Source organism: Pieris napi, chromosome 18 (assembly GCF_905475465.1).
Source record: "Pieris napi chromosome 18, ilPieNapi1.2, whole genome shotgun sequence".
In the NCBI taxonomy this organism is placed as follows: domain Eukaryota; kingdom Metazoa; phylum Arthropoda; class Insecta; order Lepidoptera; family Pieridae; genus Pieris; species Pieris napi.
In genome coordinates this window covers 11,288,699-11,314,652 of record NC_062251.1, presented here as the reverse complement: position 1 = coordinate 11,314,652, position 25,954 = coordinate 11,288,699, and the positions used below count along the sequence as shown (strand labels likewise).

The following is a 25,954-nucleotide window of genomic DNA, read 5'->3' as shown; positions in this document are numbered from 1 at the left end:
TGTATTTAGGTGTTAATTTGCGTGAACCAAAGCTCATATTTTGTCACGATGACTAATACTATGATTCACACTTCTATGTATTTACATAACCTAGCGTTATGTACTTGATCCGTGAACATTTTTTCCTTTAAGCCCCATCCACACGCTTGACAAACAATGGCAAACAGCCAACAGCAATCAGCATACACGAACGTGTGGATGGGTGTTCGTCGTTGTTTGCCTGTTTGTGTTTGTGTTGGGCAGTGTTCGGCATCGGTGTCGGTTTATCTTGCCAGATCAAAGGATGTTTGGCAAACAGTTTGCTACGTATCCACACGTTTGGCTGCGATCAGTATGCGCGCGAGCTTGCGGGAGGCGGACGTATTTACTTGATACACTTTTTCGTTGGCGCGCAAAGCGTAAAAAATGTCTATTGGTATTGGATACGATTTTGACATTTTGGAGGCTTATCAAAATGAGCTCATTAAATTTTTCTTCCATAAATTGTCTGAAACGAATAAAAACTTTTAAGTAAAATTAAAATAGGTCTAAAGCAGTACCTTGTACGATTTCTATGTATTTTAATCATCAACCATCGTCTTTACTTTCTTCTTTTTTTTCTTTTTTCTTTCTCTTGCTTTAATTTATAATAAAAATATGTCAACCCGAAAGTAATAGCTGCCACAAGCTCGTCGTCCGCCATGTTTGCCGATTCGGAATGTTATGAACGTTCGCCAAGCATGTGGATGGCTGTTTGTGTTGGGTGATTGTGGTTGGTGTTTGGGACTTCGTTTGCTGTTTGCGGTGTTTGTGACAAACAGCCAGCGTGTGGATGCCCCATTAGAATTAACATATTCAGCTCTGTTGACGCATGTTGTATACGTGGGTTAAGTTGTATTTAATGTCTATTATTTAGTACTGAATTAATTTTAATAATAAAAACTAAAGTACTTCCTCTATTTTTGAACTGAAAAAGGTTCTAAACTTTATGACTACTAAAGAGTGTAAAATTTGATTTTGCAATAATTTTTATATGAATGAAATTTACTTAGGTAGGTAATATTGAAATAAACATAGTTATAATCCTACTAAATACTAAAGTCGCTTAAAGCCCTTTAGGACTACATTAAGCAGACGTCAGTATTAGGTTACACGGTTCTTTAGCTGTGTGCCAAATCTTCGAGGATGTTAAATAATTTATGTGGGTAGGTCTGCACTTAAGTAAAACTAAGTGACGGTAGAAGTAAAAGAAATACAATTATTGCTGACAAGACGGCGTTTTATCAATTGTTTTTCAGTTATCTTTCATCCAAATCAACAAAGAAAGTGGTAATTCTAGTGTTTATTGAAGGTTTAGTTCTGTATCCGTGACTATGAGTATTGAGTATATATTGTTTAAGTTACATCTCCAATGCTTCCTAACATAAAAAATATCCAGTAACTAGAGTTTTTGTACATAACAACCTTTCGGGGTACAATAGACACTCTGTCGTCTGTATTATTCGTTTTCGAACCACATTTATTCCACGGACAAGTAACGCATTGTGCGCTTTACTTCGTAAAAACAAGAATCTAAAAGCCATTTCAAATACAATATCTATAATATATAATAGAAGCGTTCAGGTTTAAACAATGGATCAATTGAAAGTCCAATCTTAAGTGCAGGATCTTTAAAAGTTCAGTCACCGTTAGTTTTAATGCGACTAACACAAGATTTCTCGTGAGACACACGATCTTGTCAATTGATACTGCGCGTAAATAATATCAAGCGAGGCTTTCCCGTGGCATTCTGTGTTTTAATAAAAAATGTACGGATGTTTAAATTTCGAATTGGATTTAAATTTTGTATTTAGAACTGAAACAATTTCGATGTGTCAAAGATTTTGTTTTACGTTTTGTTCTTTATTTAAAAGTAGGCTAATCCTGTGCATTGTTGGACATAACAGCGTCGCGCTATTTAAATAATGCGGTTATAAAACAAATATAACATAAATTTTGAAACAAATTAAAACGTATTCAAAAATCCTGACATGGAGTGTGTCAGTTAGCCAATAACCCTATCCATAATCATAAATGGCCATCAATTGTGACATGTCGAACAGATGGCACACAATTTGGAAACGCTCCAAAAACATGCAATTTTTATTCGGTGCGCAGTGCACGCCTTAACTGTTGTGGTCGAGGACCTTGCGATTAGGGGTTCAATGACCCACAACGGCAAAATCGATTTTAATGATCTTGTGACGTGCTCTCGTACGTTACATCTTTTCTAGATCGTGCATTTGTTATTACGCTGTTAGTTCAATTGTAACAATTGTACCGTTCGAAAATGTATTTTCTATAAACAATTTATCCATCCTATTCTCTCATCTATATTCTTTAAGATATAAATTTAACTAGGTCCCATATTTGAGACAACAATAGTGATTGTTCGAAGAAATTGGATATATATTTTTTATTTGATCGCCGGAATCAAAAGTAAAAAATCATGTATTCATGTACGTAACACAATGTACACTTATGAACGTCAAAAAAGAAATATACATTAAATGCTTCTAATTTTACATTTACTGCCAGTTCTCAAATCAAGGGCGTAGAACGGAAGAGAAGAACTAGCAATAAACTATAATAATATAATAGAACCGACCGACTGGTTATACCTACTCCATGTGTGTATTTACACCACTCCAGGAGGTGGTTATAAATTATAAATGAAAAATATTGTATTAAAACTATTAAATTTACATATATATGTTAATTTCCATACATTGTAGAATAACATGACGCTCCAAAACCCCTGAGTCACCGTCCCTCAGCGTTAGTATCGTGTTGTCTAGGGGAATACAAGGAAGCCACACAAGAGAATATAAATCAACTTGTGGTTTCATTTGCGTACGTAAAATAGTGATAAATAGTGACACATTTCTTGAAATTAGCTGAATCGGAAAAATTATCTAATAGTCTGTGTATTTTTCAATCGAATAGCGTTAAAATCGTTGTTTATCTTTTATTTTTAAGCTTATTGCATAGATTTTATCGCGGGCTTTGAGCGTGGAATTTACAAAAATAATACCGCAGAAATTACGGAATCAAGAAATTCCGTAACGAAATAAACCTAACACACGATGACGTAATATAGGTGCGGCCAATACGCATTAGAGCGGGACAGAACGCATACTGCGTCTCACATCGGTTTAGCGTGATCGACTAGGCGTGTTAGTCTGAGTGGTAGATTGAGTTAATATCAAAGAAAAAACTTGAATTGATATCAAAGAAAAAAAAATAAACAAATAATTATATTGCATAAGTTTATAAAAAATGCTATGCTTTACCGGGGCAGACCCCGAGTGCCAAACGTATTTTTTAATATTTCAATAATATAATATCTTTATTTTAAACTCATTGTTTTGATTTTCGTGTCGTTTACATAGAGCGGATTATATAATATACAAGGCGAGCTATACACAGTACTATACTTATGATATTAGGTTTTTATTCAAAAAGTCTCTTTATAGGGCAGAGGGTCATACCGCATGCTCTTCCATTAGTTTAATAGCCTAACCACAACTCATATCCAAGATATTTATTATTAAAAATGTACAAGATATTTTGCTTTCCTAATCTAAGTTCCGCGGCTTAGTTGGTAACTGGTTGGTAGTTCCCCTACTAGACTAGGTACTAGACTATCTTAAGTTAGTAATTTTTAGGAAAAGGGATACTCTTCTTTAATAAAATCCCAGAGGCTCTTTTAATAAATTTAAGAAATGTATTAAAGAAAAGCTGTGTAAAGGCTTACTATAAAGTTAACGATTATGTAGTTGATAAAAGGGCCTGAGACTAGTACTAGACAGGCTACTTCTAATGAATTTGCGATATTTGTTATAAGTGTTGTTTGTTGATTTTACTATTTTAAAAGAGTACCGAGAGTTTTTTACGCCGGCTTTTTCTCTCGGCCTACACCCTCTGTCTTCTTTGCCGATGAGTAGGGAATAATAATTTAATGACGTGGAATAAGTAATACCTGTATCTTATGTTCCATAATGAACATATATTTTTTTTAATAGACGAGTATAAGCCCAAGTAATTTGTTGTCTATAAAATGTTAATTAAACAGAAACGTGCCGGCTCCGATGTATTGAAAATACTGGTACAATCATAACATCATGTTACATTTTCATAAAGAATATTCCAGAGGAAACTGCTTAACAAAGCGTAAAGAAACAGCGAACTCATTCATAATCAAATTGTAGTGATATTAATGAAATGCCACAATATCACTGGCCGTACGCCGATAAAGTGTTTTGCTATGCGCAGGCGTATTAAACATGCATTTGAATATTGCGTATTTACAATTGGAAAACTACTTCCCACCACCATTATTTTGTTTGATTATGAAAAAACCAAAAGCCCTGTATACTGTGTTTAAACGAAGTACATAATTACTTTAAGGTATAAAATTTTCAAAGCGTTTTGTTTAAAGACATGAAAATAACTGGTACATACACATATAAAATTCACTAGAGGTTAATGAGTATATAAGTGGTCAGAATTTCGTAAAAACGAAATCTAATAGATTTTTTATTATTTGTGAGTTTCGCTCCTCTCTTTACAAATTGAATTGCAAGTTGTTAATAAAGTTATCAGTTACTATACTGTATCAACTAGAAGTCCTTAATTGGTTCTAGAACTCTGTGATGAAACGAGACAAATAAGTAACCTCTGTGTTATAAGACTGTTAGTAAAAGGGCTAAGGCTTTCATAATTTATACATATTATCAAATTTAAGTGTGCGATTATTTAAACTACGGTCCACATAAATCTTTATAGGTGTCGAGTTAACACTAGACATGAAGGCAATGACTGCAAACCGGCATATCAACTAAATATTTGCGATTTTTACATAAGAAAAAATTAAAATAGATACAGAGATCTGTATGATTATGCGTCTGTACTTTGCCTTGATATTATTATCTGGGTTATGCGTTTCATGACTTATAATTGCATACATAACGAAGGCGGTCTCCTGACAGTCAAAGTCTGTGATCAAAGGTTAAGTGAATAACGGATGCTTGATATAGAAGCCGGGGAGTACAATTGTTATTCATATCCGCTTCTTAGACATTTATACCCAGAGGTACAAGTACAAATGTAGAAGTGAGACACGAATTTAACCAATATTTAAAATAAGTTTCTTGATCACGAGATCCCAAGGTTGCGACATCAGACAATCATCTACGGACATTGGAAAACTACAACAAAATTGGCGGGGCACATTGCTCGAAGAACGGATAGCCGATGGGACAAAAAAGTCCTGGAATGCCTTAGGACCAGTCGGCGAAGCGTTAGAGGGCATCCCACTAGATGGTGAGGATGGAGGGAAGGCATTGGATCCAAATCGCGGGGAACCGGCCGTACTGGAAATTTAGGGAAGAGCCCTAAGTCCAGCAGTGCAGTACAGGCTGAAACGTACGAACATCAAAATTTCATCCAATTTGTCTTTTTGACTAAAAAATTAAATTGTATGTTTAATAAAGAGACAGCTTATATTTCATCAAATCATTCATAAAATCCTTCAATTAAAAGACTAATGAACATGCAATCTTTGTACAGTCAATATACTGCAGCCCTTTAAAAATGATTCAGTGGGCAGATTAGACTTTAAATTATTCCTAAAAGACATATTTTTTAAGGGTTATATAGACAATGACTCAGTGGAGTTTAAGCAAGCACAAAAGGCCAAGAGGCAGATCAGGAAAAGATAGAAAGATTGCGTTGAAGACGATTTAAAAATGGTCGCAAAGTTCACGAACTGGAAGACGCCAAGGATCAAGATTATGAGGATTATTGTGGAGAAGGCCTTTATGTGTCATAAAGGTTGTGGCGCCCCTGTACCTATATATGTATACGTTACCAACATAAACTTGTTTTATATATTAAAATATTCTGCATATTATATTATTCTCATTTATACAATGTAACGTGTAACGTTTGGTGTTGGACTGAATTTAATTGGTTAATTGATAATACCATATTGAGAATGACCCAAATAAACAACTGTTAAATTCTGGTTTACAAAACTGAAGGTAAAATCAATTAATTACCATTGTTAAGAACATTTTAGTAAAATGCAGAGCAGTGTTGGACTAGGGGCTTCAGCGTGCGACTCTCATTCTGAGGTCGTAGGTACGATTCCTGGCTATGCACCAATGGACTTTATTTTTATTTGCGCTCGAACGGTGAAGGAAAACATCGCGAGGAAACCGGCTTGCACCCAAAAATTCGACGGCGTGTGTCACAGGAGGCTGATCACCTACTAGCCGATTAGATTGACAAAATATGATCATGAAACAGATTTCGGAATCCGAGAACCAGGGCTAATTAGGGTTTTTTATTTTAGTAAAATAATAGTTTCCTCTTGATTTTGTTAAAGCTTTCGGGGCCATCCAAGTTCTTACAAGTCTAAATAAGCTTATACTATTTTCAATCATAATTTTCAACCAACATTGCGTATTTAATAATAATTTGTAAAATATATTCATTATCTTATGTCATTTTAAATCAAGCCATATTTGTCGTTTGATTTTTATCAACTGCGTCGTAGCCTTATACAGACGTGTGGTCAGGAATGTTGTCACTGTATAATTATGGTTAATACTCCTCTTTGTTCTTCAAATAACGTCACCTGAGTTAATATGAGGAAATAATATGAAAAACATTTTTAATTTACCAGTATTTACACAATAAAATATATTGTTATGCAATTGTCTTTTATGACCATTTAATTTTGTCAAACTTTAAGTGAAGAAGAGTTTATGACCTAAACGGTCTAACAGTCACTCAGTCTAAATCAGTTGCCTAGAGTACTCGTATATAAATTTTAATGATAATGTTCTTCAGGCGAATTTGTCGTACGTCAACTCTCTATTGAGACTGGTCATAGCGACAGGAGACAATACAGTGCAAATGGCTGTATTTTATCATAGGGATTGCGCGCCCGAAAAATTCCTTAGTTTATTCATTAAACAATTGATCATTCTTCATTTTAAGTCTTGAAATCACAAGTCAGCTAGTGCTGTTCCACTCTAGAAAATTGTACATAAAGCAATGAAAAGCGTATCAGGTCAGAGTGTACAATAACACGTTGGGAAACAGAGCATGGGAACAGCGGTAGTTGTGCATGTTCGCACGCTATTAATTCCGATCTCAAGATAGCTCGAATTACTCGATATGTGTATTAACATTCCTCAACTTTCTTCAGACAGGGCGGTACCATTGGTCAGTTTGGCCTTTTTTCCATTAAAAATATTTCCATAAATAAGCCATATGTCTGTTAAAAGTGTCTTAATATATTGTTTTTTTTATAGAACAGGGGGCAAACGGCAGGACACACATATGGTAATTGATACCGCCGCCCATGAACACTCTCAAGGCAAGGCTCGCGAGTGCGTTGCTGGCCTTATAATAAATGGTACGCTCTTTTCATTGAAGTATTAAAGTACCTCGAATTGGATGAAGTATTTCCATCCAGCGGGTAGCTGGTTTCATAGGGAAGGTGCGCGACTAAAACGGCCTTAAATAACGCTCGGTTGTGATATTGTAAAGTTCCATTGTAATAACATTTGGCAGAACTATTGGAAATCAATTTAGAAAGGAGTCAGCGTCTAACAAAATGTAATATGGGCTTTACTAGCTGAATTAGTTAAGGAATGTTTTGCCACGTTCTTGTTTCCAGTGTAAATAGTGTAAAACAAAATACGACATTAGCAGTCTTATTAAAAATAAATTCCATTATTTTTAAAAAACGCGAATAATAAGGACAAAATATCATTACGATTTATGAATTATGTGACCTTTATTGTGAATAAAATTCAAAATATTCAATAATTTGCCAGTGACAGGTTAGTTTTACTTTAATTTATCAAAGCCTTAATTAGAAACCCCCTTTCCAGGGAATGATCTATGAACTACAATGTCAGTTATAAAGCAATTTTAAAGTTCTAAGCTGTATACAGCTTAGAAATGAATGCAGCTCGTAGCCCCGTGGCAAAAGCTCTTTAAGATTAATTGAAAAGCCTTGACTTTTCCCTCAAATGTCAAGAAAAAGTAAAGGTTATTCAACTAAAACACGGACACGAGGTATATGTAATGACTATATAATTTTTACCGCAAAATAATCATGCATGTTATTTATCTTACTTATACAATAATGACAACACAGTCCCGACGTTTCGTGGCTTTATACGTGGACATGCTCTTTAAACCCCCTTATTTATAAAATATTTATCACTCTATTTATACTCCTCATTAAAGTGCTTTCGTATCTTTCTGTTAAATTGTCTTTACGCTGTGATGAAAAGAGGCAGATGAGTATAAGGTGTGTTCTAACATTGCCGTTTACTGTTAGTTCTCGGTCCGAACTATAAAATATTATCAAACAAGAAACAATATGTGCAGTAACAGTAAAACTTTGGTTCATTCAGGTGGTGACCGATAACCAAATGAGAACGAATCGTAACCGGTATTATAACAAATCTACTATAATCTATAGTAATATAGAAAAAACCCACAAAGAAAAAATTAAATGTCTCAAATATAAGAGTATTTCCTCCTACTTTGATAGTGTTCCCTTTAGAGTAGAGACTCTTGGGCCGTGGGGTTCAAGTGCACAGGCGCTAATTAAATATTTACTATATATATATATATACACTCCACTCCGGATCGCCGAGGTGTTCGGTCGCATTGACTGGTAAACCGTATCAATATTGCCCTCAAACTTTACTTGAAACAACGGCGCCAAGCAGTCTACGGAGCAAGAGTGTGAGTAAGACGCTACGCAAAGAACGAAACGCATATACATCACATTGCCCGTCGTCGCGTGGGCTCCGCCTTCTTACACGCACACCACGATCCCTACACACGTTGCCTCGACGCCGCGCACCTCTACACCTGCGCAAGCGCAACCTGCCCCAACGATCAACGTTTCGACCAGACGGCAAATTTAGGCCTACGCGCTAATTTAATTATTTAGTCCTGCAAAATGTCAACTGTGCGCACGCCTCCCGATACTAAATTGATTGCAACCACAACGACACCGCTTAACCGTTACGCCTCTGACCCACAATTGGACACTTCAAGAGGTAAAATAGACAATACCGACCAATTTTCGTTTATCTCGAGGAGAACAAAGAGGAAACATAATGAAATTACAGACGGAATGTCTCAACTTCTTAGCATGTTTAATGAATTTTCATCAAAACAGGATACAAAGATGGCAAACTTAAATGCTTCTATTACCACTGTAATAGAACAAAATATAGACATCCAAAAAACAGTTGAGTTTATCTCTAGTAAATATGATGAAATGTTAATAACAATGCAAAAGCTCCAGGAGGAAAACCTGTCATACAAGAAGCAGATAAATTCACTAGAGACTAAAATAGACATGCTGGAAAAAAACTCCCACGCTACAAAACTTGAAATTCGTAATGTTCCTAAGTCTGGACAAGAGAACAAAGAGACCCTCACACGTATAGTGAAAAATATTGGTACTGCCGTTGGCTTAAACCCCACCCTGGCATCGAGTGAAGTAAGAGATATTTACCGTACGAAATCCTCTTCAATAATCATCGACTTCACCACGACATCAATTAGAGACTCACTCCTAGTTAAATCCAAATCGTTCAACAAGGAAATGAAGGGGTCGAAAATGCCTCTGCTAAATACGTCCCATTTAAATATACCTGGGCCCGCCCACACTATATATATATCGGAACACCTGACGTTAAAATCAAAACACATCTTTTTTCTGGCCAGAGGGCTTGTTAAAGGTAAGAAGATTGCTGCATGCTGGACATCTTACAGCGAAGTCTACATCAGGGTGGCTGAGGGTCAACCGTCGATGCGCGTTGACACAGAGGAAGACTTACAGAAATACGGAATTCAGCCTTAGTGTATACTTTAAGTTTACTCACGTGTTACTGTACCTTATACCTTTTAATTTATTGTTTTTAGTCCTATATAATTTTTGTTATCTATTTGTGCATGCCGGTGAGCGGAGTTTAAGGAAACCGCATATATCACAAACCTATATTTTTAAAAACTACTACACATATATTATACAAACATACACAATACTCATACACCACTCACTCAACTATAGCCAGTCTAGTATACCTATTATGCCTGCTAGAACTATCGCAAAATACTATATCCTAAGTACCAATAAACTTAACTTACATTCACGTCCTATTTGTGTGCACAGTCCGACCCAAGTAAATCACTGTGTATAGACAAATAAACGATAGTAACCTTTTATATAACGCACTAGATTCCTACAAAAATATTCAATTTTCAATCTGTGATCCTGAGGAATGTCAAAATGTGATCAAAAGTACTAGCAAATCCTTATCAATCCTGTCGCAAAATATAAGGAGTTTACCCTGTAATATTAATAGTTTTATCACTCTGGTAATGCGAATTAATATGTCCTGGGATTTACTCGTTTTAACCGAATGCTGGCTTCCGTCTACTAAATCTATACCAAATATACAAGGATACAACTACGCTGCCACTTTAAATAACTTAACACAAAATGAAGGAGTCATAGTCTATTATAGGAAAGATTCTAGCCCACTCATCGAGGAACCCCAAGAATTTCATGACGCTAACTGTTTAGTAATAAAATTTGATCCCTCTACTGTCATCATTTCCATCTATCGTCCACCAGGATATAGAGAGCCATTAATTTTTATTAATTCATTAAACCTACTTTTAAATAAATTAAAATCTTATAAAAACATAATTATTATAGGTGACATAAATATTGACATTGCACAAGGGACAAGTGACCATAGCGCTCATGGGACTATCTGAATCTGCTTGCAGAGTTTAACATCCACCCCGGGTATAACGTTCCTACCCACAACCGAACATGTTTGGACCATATTTGATATTATGGTTAAATCAGATAATGAAGCACACTGCCTTATAATTCAATCTTCCATAACCGATCATAACAGTGTTGCGCTCCTCTTAAAGATCGAAAAGGACTATCCTCTAACTCCCCTTCAATATAAAAGCAGTATCAACCTTGCTGGCTTAGATTTAGCGATTCAGGGACTAGATTTTTCGCACTTGTATTGTCTGAAAAATGTGAATGAGGTAGCTAGGTTATTTAGAGACTTATTGACAAAAGCTATTACCGATAACACCAAAGAGATAGTTGTACCCAGACGTAAAAGAATTATTAAACCCTGGGTGACACCTGGGCTCCTCAGATGTATGCGTAACAGGGATAAACTTCACAAAAAAACTAAAAAGAACCCAGCTGACGAGATTTTAGCAGTGACATATAAAAGATACAGAACATTCTGTAATTCGTTATTAAAAAAGGCTAGGCGTGCATATGAAAGGGATGAAATTAACAAACATAATAAAAATAGTAGGAAACTCTGGGAGACCATCAATAATATTACTCAATACAAAAAACCTAGATCATCATCTACAGAACTTTTGAAAAATTTTAATCCACAAGAAAAAGTAAACAGTGTAAATTCATTCCTTGCAAATGTGGGGAAAAACATTGCTACTGGCCTAGGTAATTATAATTGTAATTGCTCCTATGTGACCACTACACCACCCCCATTAATTAATTCTCTTGTCCTCTTGCCCACTGACAAATCAGAAGTTGAGAGCTTGGTGATGAACCTGCGAGATAAATGTGCTGTTGGTAACGATATGATATCTGGCCGACTTCTCAAACAACATGTCAAAGTTTTGGTACCACCCATCACTTACATATGCAACCTCTCCATGGAAACAGGTGTGTTTCCGGAAATCTACAAGAAAGCTCTCATAACGCCTATCTACAAGGGAGGTGACAGAAGCCTTGTAGACAACTATAGGCCTATCTCCTTACTTCCCATCCTGTCCAAAATCTTGGAACGATTATTGAACAGGCGATTGGTTGATTTCCTCGACAAACACAATATTATTTCAGACTCCCAATATGGTTTTCGTTTCGGTAGGTCTACTGATGATGCAGTTCATAGCTTGACCGATTTTATTGTTAGGAATATGGACAGGAGGGAAAAAGTGATTGGTGTGTTCATTGATTTGTGCAAAGCGTTTGACACTGTTTCGGTAGAAATCCTCTTGCACAGAATGGAGAGGTTGGGCATCAGGGGTATACCTCACCAACTCTTTACGAGTTACATGTCTGAACGCACGCAAGTTGTAAGGGTGGGAGAGTGGACTAGCATCGAGTTACCTGTCACCTTCGGTGTGCCGCAGGGCAGCGTTCTTGGGCCCACATTGTTCCTCATTTACATTAATGAATTATGTGGGATGAACCTAAGAAATGGTAAAATTGTGGCCTTTGCTGATGACGCAGCCTTAGTGTTCCATGGTCAAGATTGGTTTGAGGCCTTTCGACATGCTCAGCGGGGTCTGAATTTGGTATCGGATTGGCTACATCGCAGTTCTCTGGCCCTTAACACAGAAAAGACCAAATTCATGACCTTCGCAATGTCGAAGCGCGACATTCCTTCTGGTCTGGCACTTGTGTCACATGCTGGTTCATGTGTGACCGGGGAGCACTGCGGGTGTCCAAAGCTCAACTCCGCAGGCACAGTGAAGTACTTGGGAGTCATGCTAGATACCTATCTAAATTTCCAAGCTCATATTGACCTACTGGCAGGTAGAATTAGAAAACTGATTTATGTATTCAAAATTTTGAGGCACATTGCTAATAACACAATTATAAAAACTGTCTACCTGTCGCTAGGTCAATCCATTCTGAGCTATTGCATCTCTACTTGGGGTGGCTCAGCAAAAACCCACCTTCTGAAAATAGAGAGAGCTCAGAGGGCAATACTCAAGGTCAGTGCCTCCCTTCCCTTCATTTGTCCCACCACAGAGGTATACAGACATTGGAAGGTACTCTCTGTGCGTCAAATGTTCATTCTTGCCACAATTTTACGCAAGCACTCACTTATTAATTATGACCAACACCTTAAAGATAACAAGCGTAGAAAAGGCATAGTGTGCACTTCAAAGCCCTTTCGCACAAGTTTTGCCCAGAAATTCTTCTGTTTTTTGGGGGATTACTTGTATAATAAGGTCAATTCTTCCCTTTCCACATATCCCCTAACTAAACACGAGTGCAAGAAGACGGTTGCACTGTGGCTACTGGACCTCAACTATGAGGATACAGAAAAAATGCTGACAATAATTAAATAGTTGAGTTTAGAGTTGATTTTTAGTATAATAGTTTTAGCTTCAATAGACTAACACTTAAGTAATAAAATATAAAACATACACAGACACACACCCACACACATACACATAATTTACACATACACACGTACCCCATCTGGTTTCCTCTATATACTATATATTGTAATGTATTGTATTGTATTGTATCTTCTGTCAATCCGAAGTAGTGGAGGCCTGATGACCTGTAACACAGGTACTCTTACCTTTATCAGGCATGAGTCTCACACAGACTTGCTTTTTCCATTAACAGAAGTGAGAATATAACTGTCACTTGCCTATGTTCTAAGTTTAAGTTTTTGTGAGAAAAATAAATAAATAAATAAAATTTAAGTTGACGCTTGGTAGATATCGGTGACTGATAGGGTGGACTAGTGGCTAAAGCAATTAATTAAAATGCAAAATAAATTGTAAAACATTGTGTTTACTTGTAAGAGAAAATATATGAACTAAATTAAATGACACCGTACATGTAAAAATAAAATAAAGATATTCCAAATTTAAACACAGTGCATCATAGACAATTATATGTGGACAGCACCATGACCTTCCAACAGTGACCACAGAGCTGGTGCTTTCCTCGCTCAACGAATAAGTATCGCAATACAGCGAGTTAATGCTGCCAGCATTAAAGCTACACTACAGAAACCAAACTTATTAAATTTGTTTTAATTTTCTGTTTATCAATTTTTAATTATTATTATTACTATGTATGTTAAGAATATTGTAATATTAATGTACGAATTACGTTCTTATTCTTACAAATAAATCGTTGTTGAGATTAAACTTTCGAAAGGATAATTGGATTAAAATTCCAACGAGAAAGTAATAACATATGAGGTACATTATATATAAGTTGTAGTTGAATTCTGTTTTCGCATTCGTACATTTGATGGAAATCCGATACGCCACGTGCGAAGTATTCGTAAACCAAGGTGTGGCAATTGCAGTTTTATTCGTTTACAACTGAATTAAAAACATGCTATTACATATGTAACTAATAAGTGAGATTTTGTTCTGTTTTTTCAATCTACTGAAATATTATATTTATTTCCAAGACACTAATATACCATATTTACAATATTCTTAACCTATATAGTAATTTGTATGTATGTATGTATATGTTTGATATTATGTATATTTTTTATATTGATGTATAACATATAAAATATAATAAATAAAAGGACATAAATATAAAAAAAATAATTATACACACATACATGGTAAAAATGATTATTACGCATTCAAATGCCAAGTTGTCTTCGTGTCAACGCGTCAAGTTTATGGTAAATTAAATAACGTTAATTATGTATGCCTTCTAGCAGTGTTATTAGTTCTTTTGCATAGTACAAATCTAACTTAAACCTACCCAATATATTCTTGTAGGTCGATTGTTAAAAGGAAATTAAGCCCAAACAAACGAGTGTTTTATTCTTGCAGAAAACACTTTTCATTTCCCTTTGTATCCTCGTAACACTGGAGTACTTTTAAAGGAACGTTTGTTTAATAACTATTGTTTTATACCTATATTTAAACATATGTAATTTTCACTATAAATTTCTTGTAGTTGCTCAGGTTTACATAAAAATACAAATCGTAATTTTAACGAGGCGTAGCTTAACGAAAAAGCTATAGAAAGTATATCTACAAATCTAATTCTTTTCAACGAATAACTTGTGGTTAGCTTATATCAGCGTGTATGAGTTATTAGTGATTAAAACGTATAAAAGTACGTACTACATACTGTATCAGCTAAAAATAGAATTTATGATTCAGTATAACAATGTGCCTTTATAGGAAATATTCCAACTTTGATTTGGCAAAGCAGAGTTAACGTTATTTTAATGTTTAAAGAACTTTATTTCTCATTACAAAAAAATATAAAAAAATAATATGTATGTATACGAACGAGAGTATTTATTTAAATATCCGTTGTTACTAAGTAACATAATAATTATAGCAATATTAATTACTCGCATGGAATTAAATACCGAATAAATTGCGTAACATGAAACCGATTACCGGCATTGTTAAGTTTATTGAATTGGATCCCCTTTTAATACCAATACATGACATGTCAGACAAACACAAGAACCTTTAACCAGTGATGGGATGATATTTTAAAATGTTTATTATATAAAACGTGAACTTAAGGTTTTTGTTACCATGATTACCTTGTTTAAGCCGTTTCTTCCGTAACTAATTAGTAATGTTTAAATAAATCCAATTATAGACATAAATGTCATTTACGAGTAAAATATAACAGTTATCTGTAATGTCTACTAAAGCTAAGCGTTTGTTTTTTTTCTTATTGACTCAATATTTCAACATGTCCCGTCTGGTTCAGGATAAATATGGTTTCAATTGTTGCATTTCCTTACCTTCCTCCTTACAAGGTAATTGGTAAACAAAAACTTGGCGATTGAAATAGACCTTTAAATTTTATATTGACGTTCATAAGTGTACATAGTCACATTTACACGATTACATGGACCCGTAACTATTGCAATTATGTCTAGACAGATATGGTTTTATGTATTTCTATGCAATGATAAGTTTTAATAAGAAATTCACTTGAAGATAAAGCGCTGCAGGTTCAATGCAATGATCACCAGATGTAGATAATTCCTTATTCATTGAACGCGAATAAGAGTAAATGGTTATTTTAATTTAGAAGCGTGGAATGAAGACAGATTAGTTATGAAAAGTTTTACAGTATAGATGATAGTGCATATAAATTCTTATTTAATAATTTCAAGACTAAGTTATCTACAAGTGCCTTTCAAAAAGATATCACTTAATGTTTGGGCATTGGCAAATCAGACAATCTTCGTGGTTTGGGACTTTTTTAATTTGTTACATCACAAAAATAATTGATTGTGCGATGCCTGCGTTTGCGACAGAGATTAAAGGGAGGATTTGACAATGACATTATGACGTCTGACAGTCGCTAACACTGACTTCAAAAAGTATAGAGTAAAAAACAAATACTATAGAGATATAATCTGTAGAAGTTCTCTCCTACATAAATCAACAACTTTACATTTATGAAATTGAATAAGAAGCGTAACTACTGAGTTAATTGCCGACTCGACTCGGTAGATCCTACTTTGTAAACATTTGAACAAAGTGTGTGTATATAAAAGGAATTAGGTACACATTCATACTCAAGTTCCGTTACATACCGAAGTGCAGATGCAATAAACAAACTATGGTACTATTACTTCGGGCTATTTGTGGCGAAAACTGCGCCCGCGCACGTGCGCGGTTTCCGCAGTGACACCAGTTTACGTACGGTCGGGTTACAAACTAGTCAGACTGGTAGGGCGTTGTTCAGTTTAATATAAAAGGGGTTTGTATCAAGTCTGGCAGACCTGGGTGCTTTTAAGTGGTTGAGCATTTGATATGTAATACGATTGCGATAAGAGGCTGAAATAATAATTATTGTAACGTCTCAGAAGGGTCATCACTTACTTGCCTGATTTTGCTTGTCTGCCCATGCGTCAGTAATAGTTTTTGTTTTTAACATTTGTCTCACGATTTGTTCCGAAAATACATTTGATTACAATAATAAATGAAAGCTATATTAAAATAACGTTTCATTTCACGCATTCCACTAATGTCAATCTAATACATAATATATCTTTCGCTATTTTAATTCGTGCGAAACATTGTGTACGATGTATTTGCGAACAGATTTCTTTGTGTGCAAATTAAAGCATTCATACGTGTGATAAACGATTTAATTAATTTACAGTTATGTTATGAATAGTGAGAAAGAAGCGCCCAATTTGAGCCTCTGATATCTTACAAATGTTTTATGCAAAAAATGCAGACAAAAAATCTTATTAAAAACTTCATTACAATTGTCAGGATGACGGATTTCAACATATCGACAGTGCGTCCGCAATTGAAATCGTAATTAATCGTTTAATAATATTCTGTGTAACTCTCTGTTGCTGTAATGATGTAACGTTTGATATATATATGATGGATAACGGATAACGGGAATAACGGGATTTTATATAAAACAGTATACAAGGCGTTATCATTTGTTTCTTATCTAAGACGCCATTCGTTTATCTACAATATCTTATCTATATATTTTGCATTTAGAAAGCAATGCGTTTACGATTTCGCCAAATTTGGCCTAATCTGTACAGCGGGCATTGAGTAAACAAATTTCTATTTGATGATCATTGCCTATTTTGTTTTTGATAATGTATTTAATAATTATCAGATCTATTGTTGGGTTGTCGCATATTTCTATTAGATAGTTGTATCTCTTAGATATAGATATAGGTAGCATGTAAAATAACATCAGTATGATGAAATGCTCAAAATGCAATCTTTCAGAATAAAGAAATAGCTAACAGGCACTTTCTATTCATTCATGAGTTACAAAACTTACAGCCTATGTTAGTCTTATAGCCTTACAATACAATAATCACACAAAGACACAAATTATATATAAAAGTAAATATCATTTGAAGGATCCAGTGTGTGAGTCACCGACTGTTGACCTGCGTAATGCGTACAACCTTGTGCGTGTGTGCGTTCAACTCTTTGTACCTATAGAGTTATGCCTACCTGGTAGTTTGGAAAGAGAATCAGGACTGTTGTTGGATTGTTTTATTATTTTTAACGGAAAACCCGAATGAGGAGGTTCAATACGATCGTTCTTTTGTGTGAATGAATACTTTCTCAATTTGTGGACCGAATTGGATCGTGGTTTCAAATGATTCGCATTTGCAGTGAAGACGTGAATAAAGAAATACCTTACATAGTCTAACTTGGCTTTATAACCATTTGGAAAAGCATTGTTCAAGGAATTATGGCTTGGCACTGTCATTCAAAAAAATTGCCTAATATTTATATAAATAAAGTAATCGACATTTTATACATTGTTTTTGTAATCAATCAATACAAAGAAATATATTGTTATTTAATACTTGTAGGTTTTATGTTTTTGTTTAAAAGGAACTTATTCTATTTTAAAAATTAACTTTCTTAGAAAAATAAATATTTTGAAAGGACGACTGCAAAGCGCTCGTACGAGTAACGTCCAGTTATAAAGTTAGTAGTACAAAATCAAAGACTCAAATGTAAGAATGCGTTTAATGCAGAAAGCAGGCACTATAATATAATGGTTATGGAGACGAATATTTGAAAAGCCACTTGTCATCCACAGTTGCATCTGTACTGTTAGTGCGTCCACAATTTCCATACACATCAAAAGCGGGGAGAGAACCCTTTCATAATGTATTGATTTGTTAGTGTTACCCCTTGTCTACGAAACTGAATTAACTAGAAATGGACAGTGGGCATTTGCATGACACGTCTGAACCCTTTTTTAATAGTTTAACCCTTCCTATCACTGGACACTGCAAATCTATTCGAAATTCAAATTATAAATTTATACTGAAGTAAAAGCTAACTTGGCTTCCGAAGGTTAGGATAGAAAATACATTTTAACACAATTATTATCTTATCTTCTCTTTATTCGAAGGTGTGTGGCCGTCCTATGTTTTGACACTGAATGTCAGCTCGCACTATTAAAAAAGATAAAGTTACCTTTGATGTTTTGTTTTAGTTAATTTTAGTTTATACTATTTACGGATATTTATACCTGAAACTGAAAAACTGAATATGCCCCAGGACCCCCAGGACCACCGGAACCTTCATACACCAACAATGAATTATTTACACAAACAATCAAAAAAATATCTTCCACCACGGCTTGTCCCCGCGGAAGACTTAGACCATCACCCTATAACAAGAACAAAAAACAAAAGGAATGAGAACAAATTATACAGAGTACAATGGAAATTGTTAGAGGAGGCCTTTGCCAAGAGGCACACTGAACTCAGAGATATTTTATAACTTAAAGATAAGAGTCAACCACAAAGTCAAAGAAACAGTTCAGGATAAGAGGCTTATTATTATTATTATATACCTGAAATAAAGTATCATTTTTATCTACACAAATCGTGTATAGCGACTATAATACGTCAATTCAAGACATTAAATAGTCGTCGGATTTAAACAAGTGGGTCATATGAAATCAATATGTTACATCATAACGAGCGTCATAAATAATAATTTTATCGGGCAATTGTTCTAGGAATATACGAGTACTAATCACTCTGTCACCAATTGAATGATGTTAAGAGAAATCAGGACGGGTCTGACTCATTCGCATATAATGTGCAAGCAATAATTAAATTACACCAACTGGAATTATAAAAATTTACATATAATAGTATAGTATTGACAGTTAATTATTTATTTAATCTACAATAACCTTGATGTAAAAACATAGTTAGCATTTATCGTTGTGTACGGTGAATCCATATATATTTCAATAATGAATATAAAAGAAAAGGAATACATCTATATAATATATAACAGAGTCGACAAAACAGTAAACCAACTTATACTGAAAGGGAATATCGTAATAAGGTGTTTAAATGTTTCAAAAAGAAAAATGTCTTCGTCACAATATTCGTTCTGTATTTCTTTTAGCGATAAAAATGAGCTGTACAGGGTATTTTATGCATATTGGTGTGTTTATAATTATAGTAAGTCACGTTTCTTTGTTTACAACTAACTTGTACTTATAAGCATCTTTGATATCGTACTTACTTATTAACGATCTTACGTCACGATAGGACAAAGGCGAGACGACATTCCGAAGCAAGGTCGTTGCACATCTAGTTTCAAGTTTGCTTTGTAAAGTAAAACTTATTAAATCGCTGTCGTCTTTGTTTGTTGTTTGTTTGTGATTTGTTTTTTTATAACATATTACTTGATTAATGTCTTAGCTATAAATGAGCGTATTAGGGAGCGTTCAAGTATTACGTAACGCAATTTTTGGAGATTAATGACCCCCCCCCCATGTAACTCGCCGTAACGTTTTTCAGTACCCAAGTACAGTACTGTACCCAAGTATAGTAAAACGTTTCGTGACCACCTAGTGACTCTTTAGTTACTATTATGTGGTGTAAGTCGAAAAAAATATTAACAATAACGCGTAATTTAATCCCCGCCCAGCATCGTAACGTTTTACAAAAGGACCCCCCCTCCCAAAATTCGTTACGTAATACTTGAACGCTTCCTAAGGTAAGTTACAGAGTCGGACGCTAAGTATGACTACCTATATCGAAAAACGTATTGAATTATCATGTACGGGTGTCATAGTTCGCGCTGACTCACAATATTTTGAATCTCACTCAAGAGTTAAGAATAACAGATTTTGCTCCTTTTATGTATTTTTAACTTTGTGTCTTAGCTACGACTGAGTACATTGAGAGCTTTTCATAAAAGGGTTACATTAGTTGGTTTAAAATATCTATATTGTTACATTGGTCAACTAAATTCTAATAAAGCTCACTATCCCATGCTTCTTTAGATAAGTCGATAAGGCAACAATTTTCTAGCTGAATTACTCAGTTATTATGAATAATATAATTAATTATCCACTAATACTTTACAGTCAACTCTCTAAGTACGGTCTTTAATCTAAACTAATAAAGCATCTGGCTTTAGAATTACATAAATTAGTAAGTACTAATTTCATGTCTATTGAGTTGACTAGGACTTATATCTTCTATAAGATAGCAATAAAATATAATAATCTTCTACTAAGTACTAGAAGATAGCAAATTTTTTTTGGTTGATTAAAGTCTTAATGAAGCATTTTGTGGGTAACATTTCACTGGTACTATAAACATATAGATATCGATGTTTTATAGGTAAATGTTACACTTCGTAACTTTTGTACTTGATATTTACTTTTAAAATGAGTGAAGTAGATTTCACTTTTATGTATAAATACAGAACGACTACGAAAAACATGCACCATACATATATTCAAAACTCAGTAAAAACCAATTAATTAAAATATTTACGGTAATAAAAACTTAGTAAGATCTTAATCAAAATGTTATTGACTTGGCGCAGTGACCTACAAAGTACTTCCCTATAATAAATTTTAAGATTTAGTCATGTAAATTTTATTTACACCAATGAGTCAGCACGGAAGTGTGACCTCGAAAACCAGACCCTTTCAATATTACCTCTATAATTTACTTTAAAGTGAAATTAATATCTCCATTTACCCTTTAAAGACATGAAAATATTAATATTTTGAAGGTTTAAAAAACACAAACTGGCTCTTATTCTGATAAACACAGATAAAACTATGTGTATGTATGCCTGGGGTAAAATGACATCTAGGATGGAACCTAGAACCCAGGGAAGGATAGAATTTCTGGTGTTACGGCGCGTTTTCACAAAGATATATATCCAATGGTAAAAGAGCTTCTTGAAAGACGGTACTTTCAAGGCCGGGGGCGTGCTGCGGATTCTTGAAATGGAACGGCCATCTAACCGTTCACAAAAGAACATTCTAATTGGTCCATGCCTTGTTTTTATATATCCTTTTTACGTGCATTTTTGGTAGGTGAACCTGGTTTTGGGTTTTACTTAGATATAACAATTAATATTTTGTCCCGGAACAAACTGTTTATTTATATCGATACAAACACAGAATGTCTTTTCTACGTTTAGGAAATTACCTGAGCCTTAAAATACGTATTCAAATATTAGCCGAAAAATTGAGCAAAGACAAATATTTAAGGCATCAATAAATTCGAGAGTTTTTACTAAATTTTTATGTGATTACAGTTTCATCGACTGCCCAATAAAGTTTAGTATTTCATGTGTTATTAGAATGTTTTGTCAAGATTTACTACTTTGAAAGTGTCACAGAATTAATAAAGACAAAACAATGAAAGGCTATTTTGACATAATATAGTGTATTTTGAATAGAATTTTAGTCTAGTATAGACACACAACACACTTACCAAATTAGACTTATGTAGTTATTTTATAGCCAATATTTAATTTGTTTTTATAGTAGACTTTATACTAATTATAACTAAGATAAAATAATGTTTTATTAATAATAATTGGTTATTAATGCGAAAAAAATTAAATTTCACAGCACAATAAACCATAAAAACAAATATTGGATAATCAATTTGTTACAAGATGATATTTGTTTGATTTCTGTGTTTTTTATGTAAAACTATCTTGTTTGGTTCCGCTTGGTGCATTATCTAATAAACTGTGAAAGTGGATTTCATTTGTGTGTATTATAGTTTTTTTTTGTTAGTATGAACATTACTTATTCTTAGTTTTATGGTCTATTAGGCATTTCATTCAAAAAACTGGTACTTTATTATATGAATGGAAGTGGATGAAGAAATGTTTGTGTGCAAAGTCTAGTATTTTGCAATGGGATCAGAGATACATGTTTATGTCTTACTAAGAAAGTGATCAGATCCTTTCCCTTCCTAGATAATAAATTATTATTTAATTAGAATTGAACCCAGAACCTCTAAATTTAATGTTTTGAAAATTTTATAAGCTTTATAGTATATATTTGAAATATAAGAAGGTATTGTTTAAATACAGTAGGTATTAATTAACTTATAATTATACAAATTACAAAAAAAAGTGATAAAGATAGTGCCAGTGTGATAGTATATGTTACCATATGAAAAGATATGGTTACAAATAATCTGAACTTAACAGACCAACATTAGTTTACATTTTATTATTAGTCTGTGAGATTTTCTAAGAAGTAACATATTATAGTTATTAAATGGATTTAAAATTCTAATACCAGTAGAAATATATTTTGTTCTGACTAAAATAGCAAAAGGGTGATTTTTTACTATGATTAAAACATGGAAATGAAGTTGTGCTGACAACAACTAATAAAGAATAAGATCATTAAAAATATAGATTTTAAATATTTGTTCAAACATGGGTAGATCTTAAACCAACTTGAAGATTGAAATACAAATAAATGAATGTACAGAAGACTAATTAATGAAGGCTCTGTTTAAATAAAGTACATTCATTTTATTTTTTTACTGAACATTTAATATTTTTCTTAGAAGTGAAAAAATGATCACTTGGTTAATTATATGAGTTGGTATATATATACCAAGAATATATTCTTAATTATATAAAAATGATAGGTGCAAAGTACAAAACTCTAGTACTTTACATCTAGGCTAACACAAACAGGTGCAAAATTGTGTCCATTGTGTCCACAAAAAATACCTTTGTTAGTACATTTTGAGTATGCAAAAATTTAATAACCTCTATAATATATGTACTTCATAAATTAGATATTTTAGACAAAAGGTGATGGGTTTCTGATTTTGAGTTCAAACACAATGTTTAGAAAACTTAGTCATGCCATATGTAAGTAGTAAATATTCTCAGCATGTGTCATCGGTAACACAAGAGGCAATTTGGTATTACCATGTATTTTAGTATTCAGGTGCCATATGTCTCCTTGACATGATATTGTTCACTTACAATATGTCCTTGTTTGCAATATGTTTAAAATATATATATAATATTTTCAAACTTAAAATCTTAAGAAAGTTTTCCAATAGGGTGTTTTTAATAAAGCAATTTTTTTTCAATAGATCAGATTTTAACATAACTTAAGGACAAATAAGACAATAAATTTGTATGCAAATAATTTTGCATACAATTTTGCTTAAAAGGTCAATGTTCTAATTTTTATTGCAATAAGATTAATAATCAAAGGTCACATTACCTTCAACAATTAAATCAATAATAATGAATATGACGTTAATCGGTACTGACAAGTAATCACTTGTATTTATGGCCGATTTACACGTATTAAGTTGACTAAAAATTAACTTAATTTTAAGTAACTTAACCCGTGTAAACAGTTAATTTAGTAAGAAGTTGCAAGTTAAAATTTAGTTGCAACTAAACAAGGTAGAATAGAATTTTGTCTATTTTTCGGTTAAGTTGGTGGGCGTGGCTAATCACTTGACACGTTTGGACAGGCAAAATTTAGTTAAATTTAAGTAAAAAGCATAAGCTGGCGGAGTCATTGCAAAGCTATGCTTTTGCTTTCGGCGCTGGAAGCTCAAAAACATATCCAAAACTATTTGTCCGATATGCGTATACAACAATTAATGAACAGTAGTAGAACCCCTTCCCCAATGAATAATAGTAGCCGTTTTACTCCTTCGCCTTCTTCAAATACGTATTACGTTGAGTCCCCAGAACCTTCACAATCATGTATTGGAGCATACAATACAGTAAATCCCCAATCAGGAAGAGAAAATCCTATAATATTTTGTTCTGTGGTCGTCCATCTTGAGCGAATAAATGTGTTTAACTAATTATTTAGTATTTTTACGTGTAAACGGTTACTTAAAATTAAGTCACTTGAAATTTAGTTAAAATTTAGTTAAGACTTGGCAACTTAATACGTGTAAATCAGCCTTTACTCGTAATCACAAGATAGAGACGTAAAATACCTATGAACTAAACTAGCTAGGAAATAAACTTATTTTCGACCACACGCGGAGAAGCAGAAATAAATTCGAAAGCATGTATGGCATGGAAAGATAATAAAGTTTTATCTTAATCCGCATCTTGATGCTTATTTCAAAAAGAGCGATTCCTTTATTTTAATAAGGCTTAACGCATTTGTACTGGTGCAGTGACCGGTAAAAATTACGGAACAATACAATAAAATAAATAACTTTAAGGCACTTACCTGAGAAAATTGTTCTCTGATTTCTGCTCTCTCTTCATCAGTCAATTTTGTATTATCTGCCATCGTCAATTGAAATTTATCACAGTATTTAAATTCTGATCATCGACAACTAAACCGCTGTTGGAATCCGCACTTTGCACATACACTGTAAATATCACAACACCGATTAAACTAAATGATATAGGCAAATTATTGCATAAAATTCACAATATCACAAATGCAATAATTACATATAAACACAATAAATACCTAAGTACGCGATTTTAATACAAATCGTAACAAATCTACTTGCGGTAAGCGGTCCTCGTACAACGAGTTAAAACAACTTCAAAGTTTGACCGTTGACGACGATAGATTCGTCAAATCCCAAATTCAAAAATATATGAAAGCAAGAGCCAAGTGCCACAGACAAGATTCTGAAAAAAAACAACGGGAGCACTCCGGGAGTGCCGGCAGAAGTGAAAACTTCAATATTAACGTTGTGTTTAATTATAAGTATAAAAGTACTATCATTTATGAGGTAGAATACAATGTTTATTTATTGCGCTATCGTACACAAATATGACAATTTATATGTTGTTATTTATAATATTATATCGTTATTTATATATTACATTAAATTTTATCTCTCAGAAAAATCAACTTCCATCCATAATTTCGACGACTTTTACACAATCGTTATTATCAGAATCATCATCGCAAATTTTTACAACTGATACAATTGGTTTATGATAACTGAAGTAAGAAACAAACAGTTTTGATTCGAACCTATTTAAGTGTCTAATAAAGACCGTACTCATTTGCTTTCACTACTTCATCATCACTTTTTTCATTAATAGATTCACTTTGTTCGATTTCCATAATTTAAACAATTCACATTTACGAATACACAACAGTGTATTTACTACACAACAGTCAAGCAATCAGCTATCACCATCCTTGGATACGCGTGGGACGCTGTACATAAACACACACGGTCATTCGCGCAAGCGCCCTGTGCGGTGTGCCGACTGCCGCCTAAACCAGTGTTGCCAACTTAATTTTAACGAACCCACCAATTTTGCCGTCGCAACCCAC

At 33.8% G+C, this 25,954-nt stretch overlaps 1 protein-coding gene across 4 annotated transcripts in view; it reads right to left on the bottom strand.

The window, feature by feature from the left end:
* LOC125058685 (plastin-2-like) overlaps positions 1-25,892 on the bottom strand; it is a 42,144-nt gene extending 16,252 nt beyond the window's left edge. The window contains exons 1-2 of one of the 4 annotated variants that reach the window (XM_047662810.1): positions 25,646-25,892; positions 24,878-25,022 (exon numbers count right to left, since the gene is read on the bottom strand). In XM_047662810.1, coding sequence (XP_047518766.1) covers positions 24,878-24,940 — 63 coding nt within the window. In that variant the 5' untranslated portion in view covers positions 24,941-25,022; positions 25,646-25,892. The other 3 variants (XM_047662811.1, XM_047662809.1, XM_047662808.1) reach the window with 3 other exon arrangements.
* Positions 25,893-25,954: the final 62 nt, after the last annotated feature.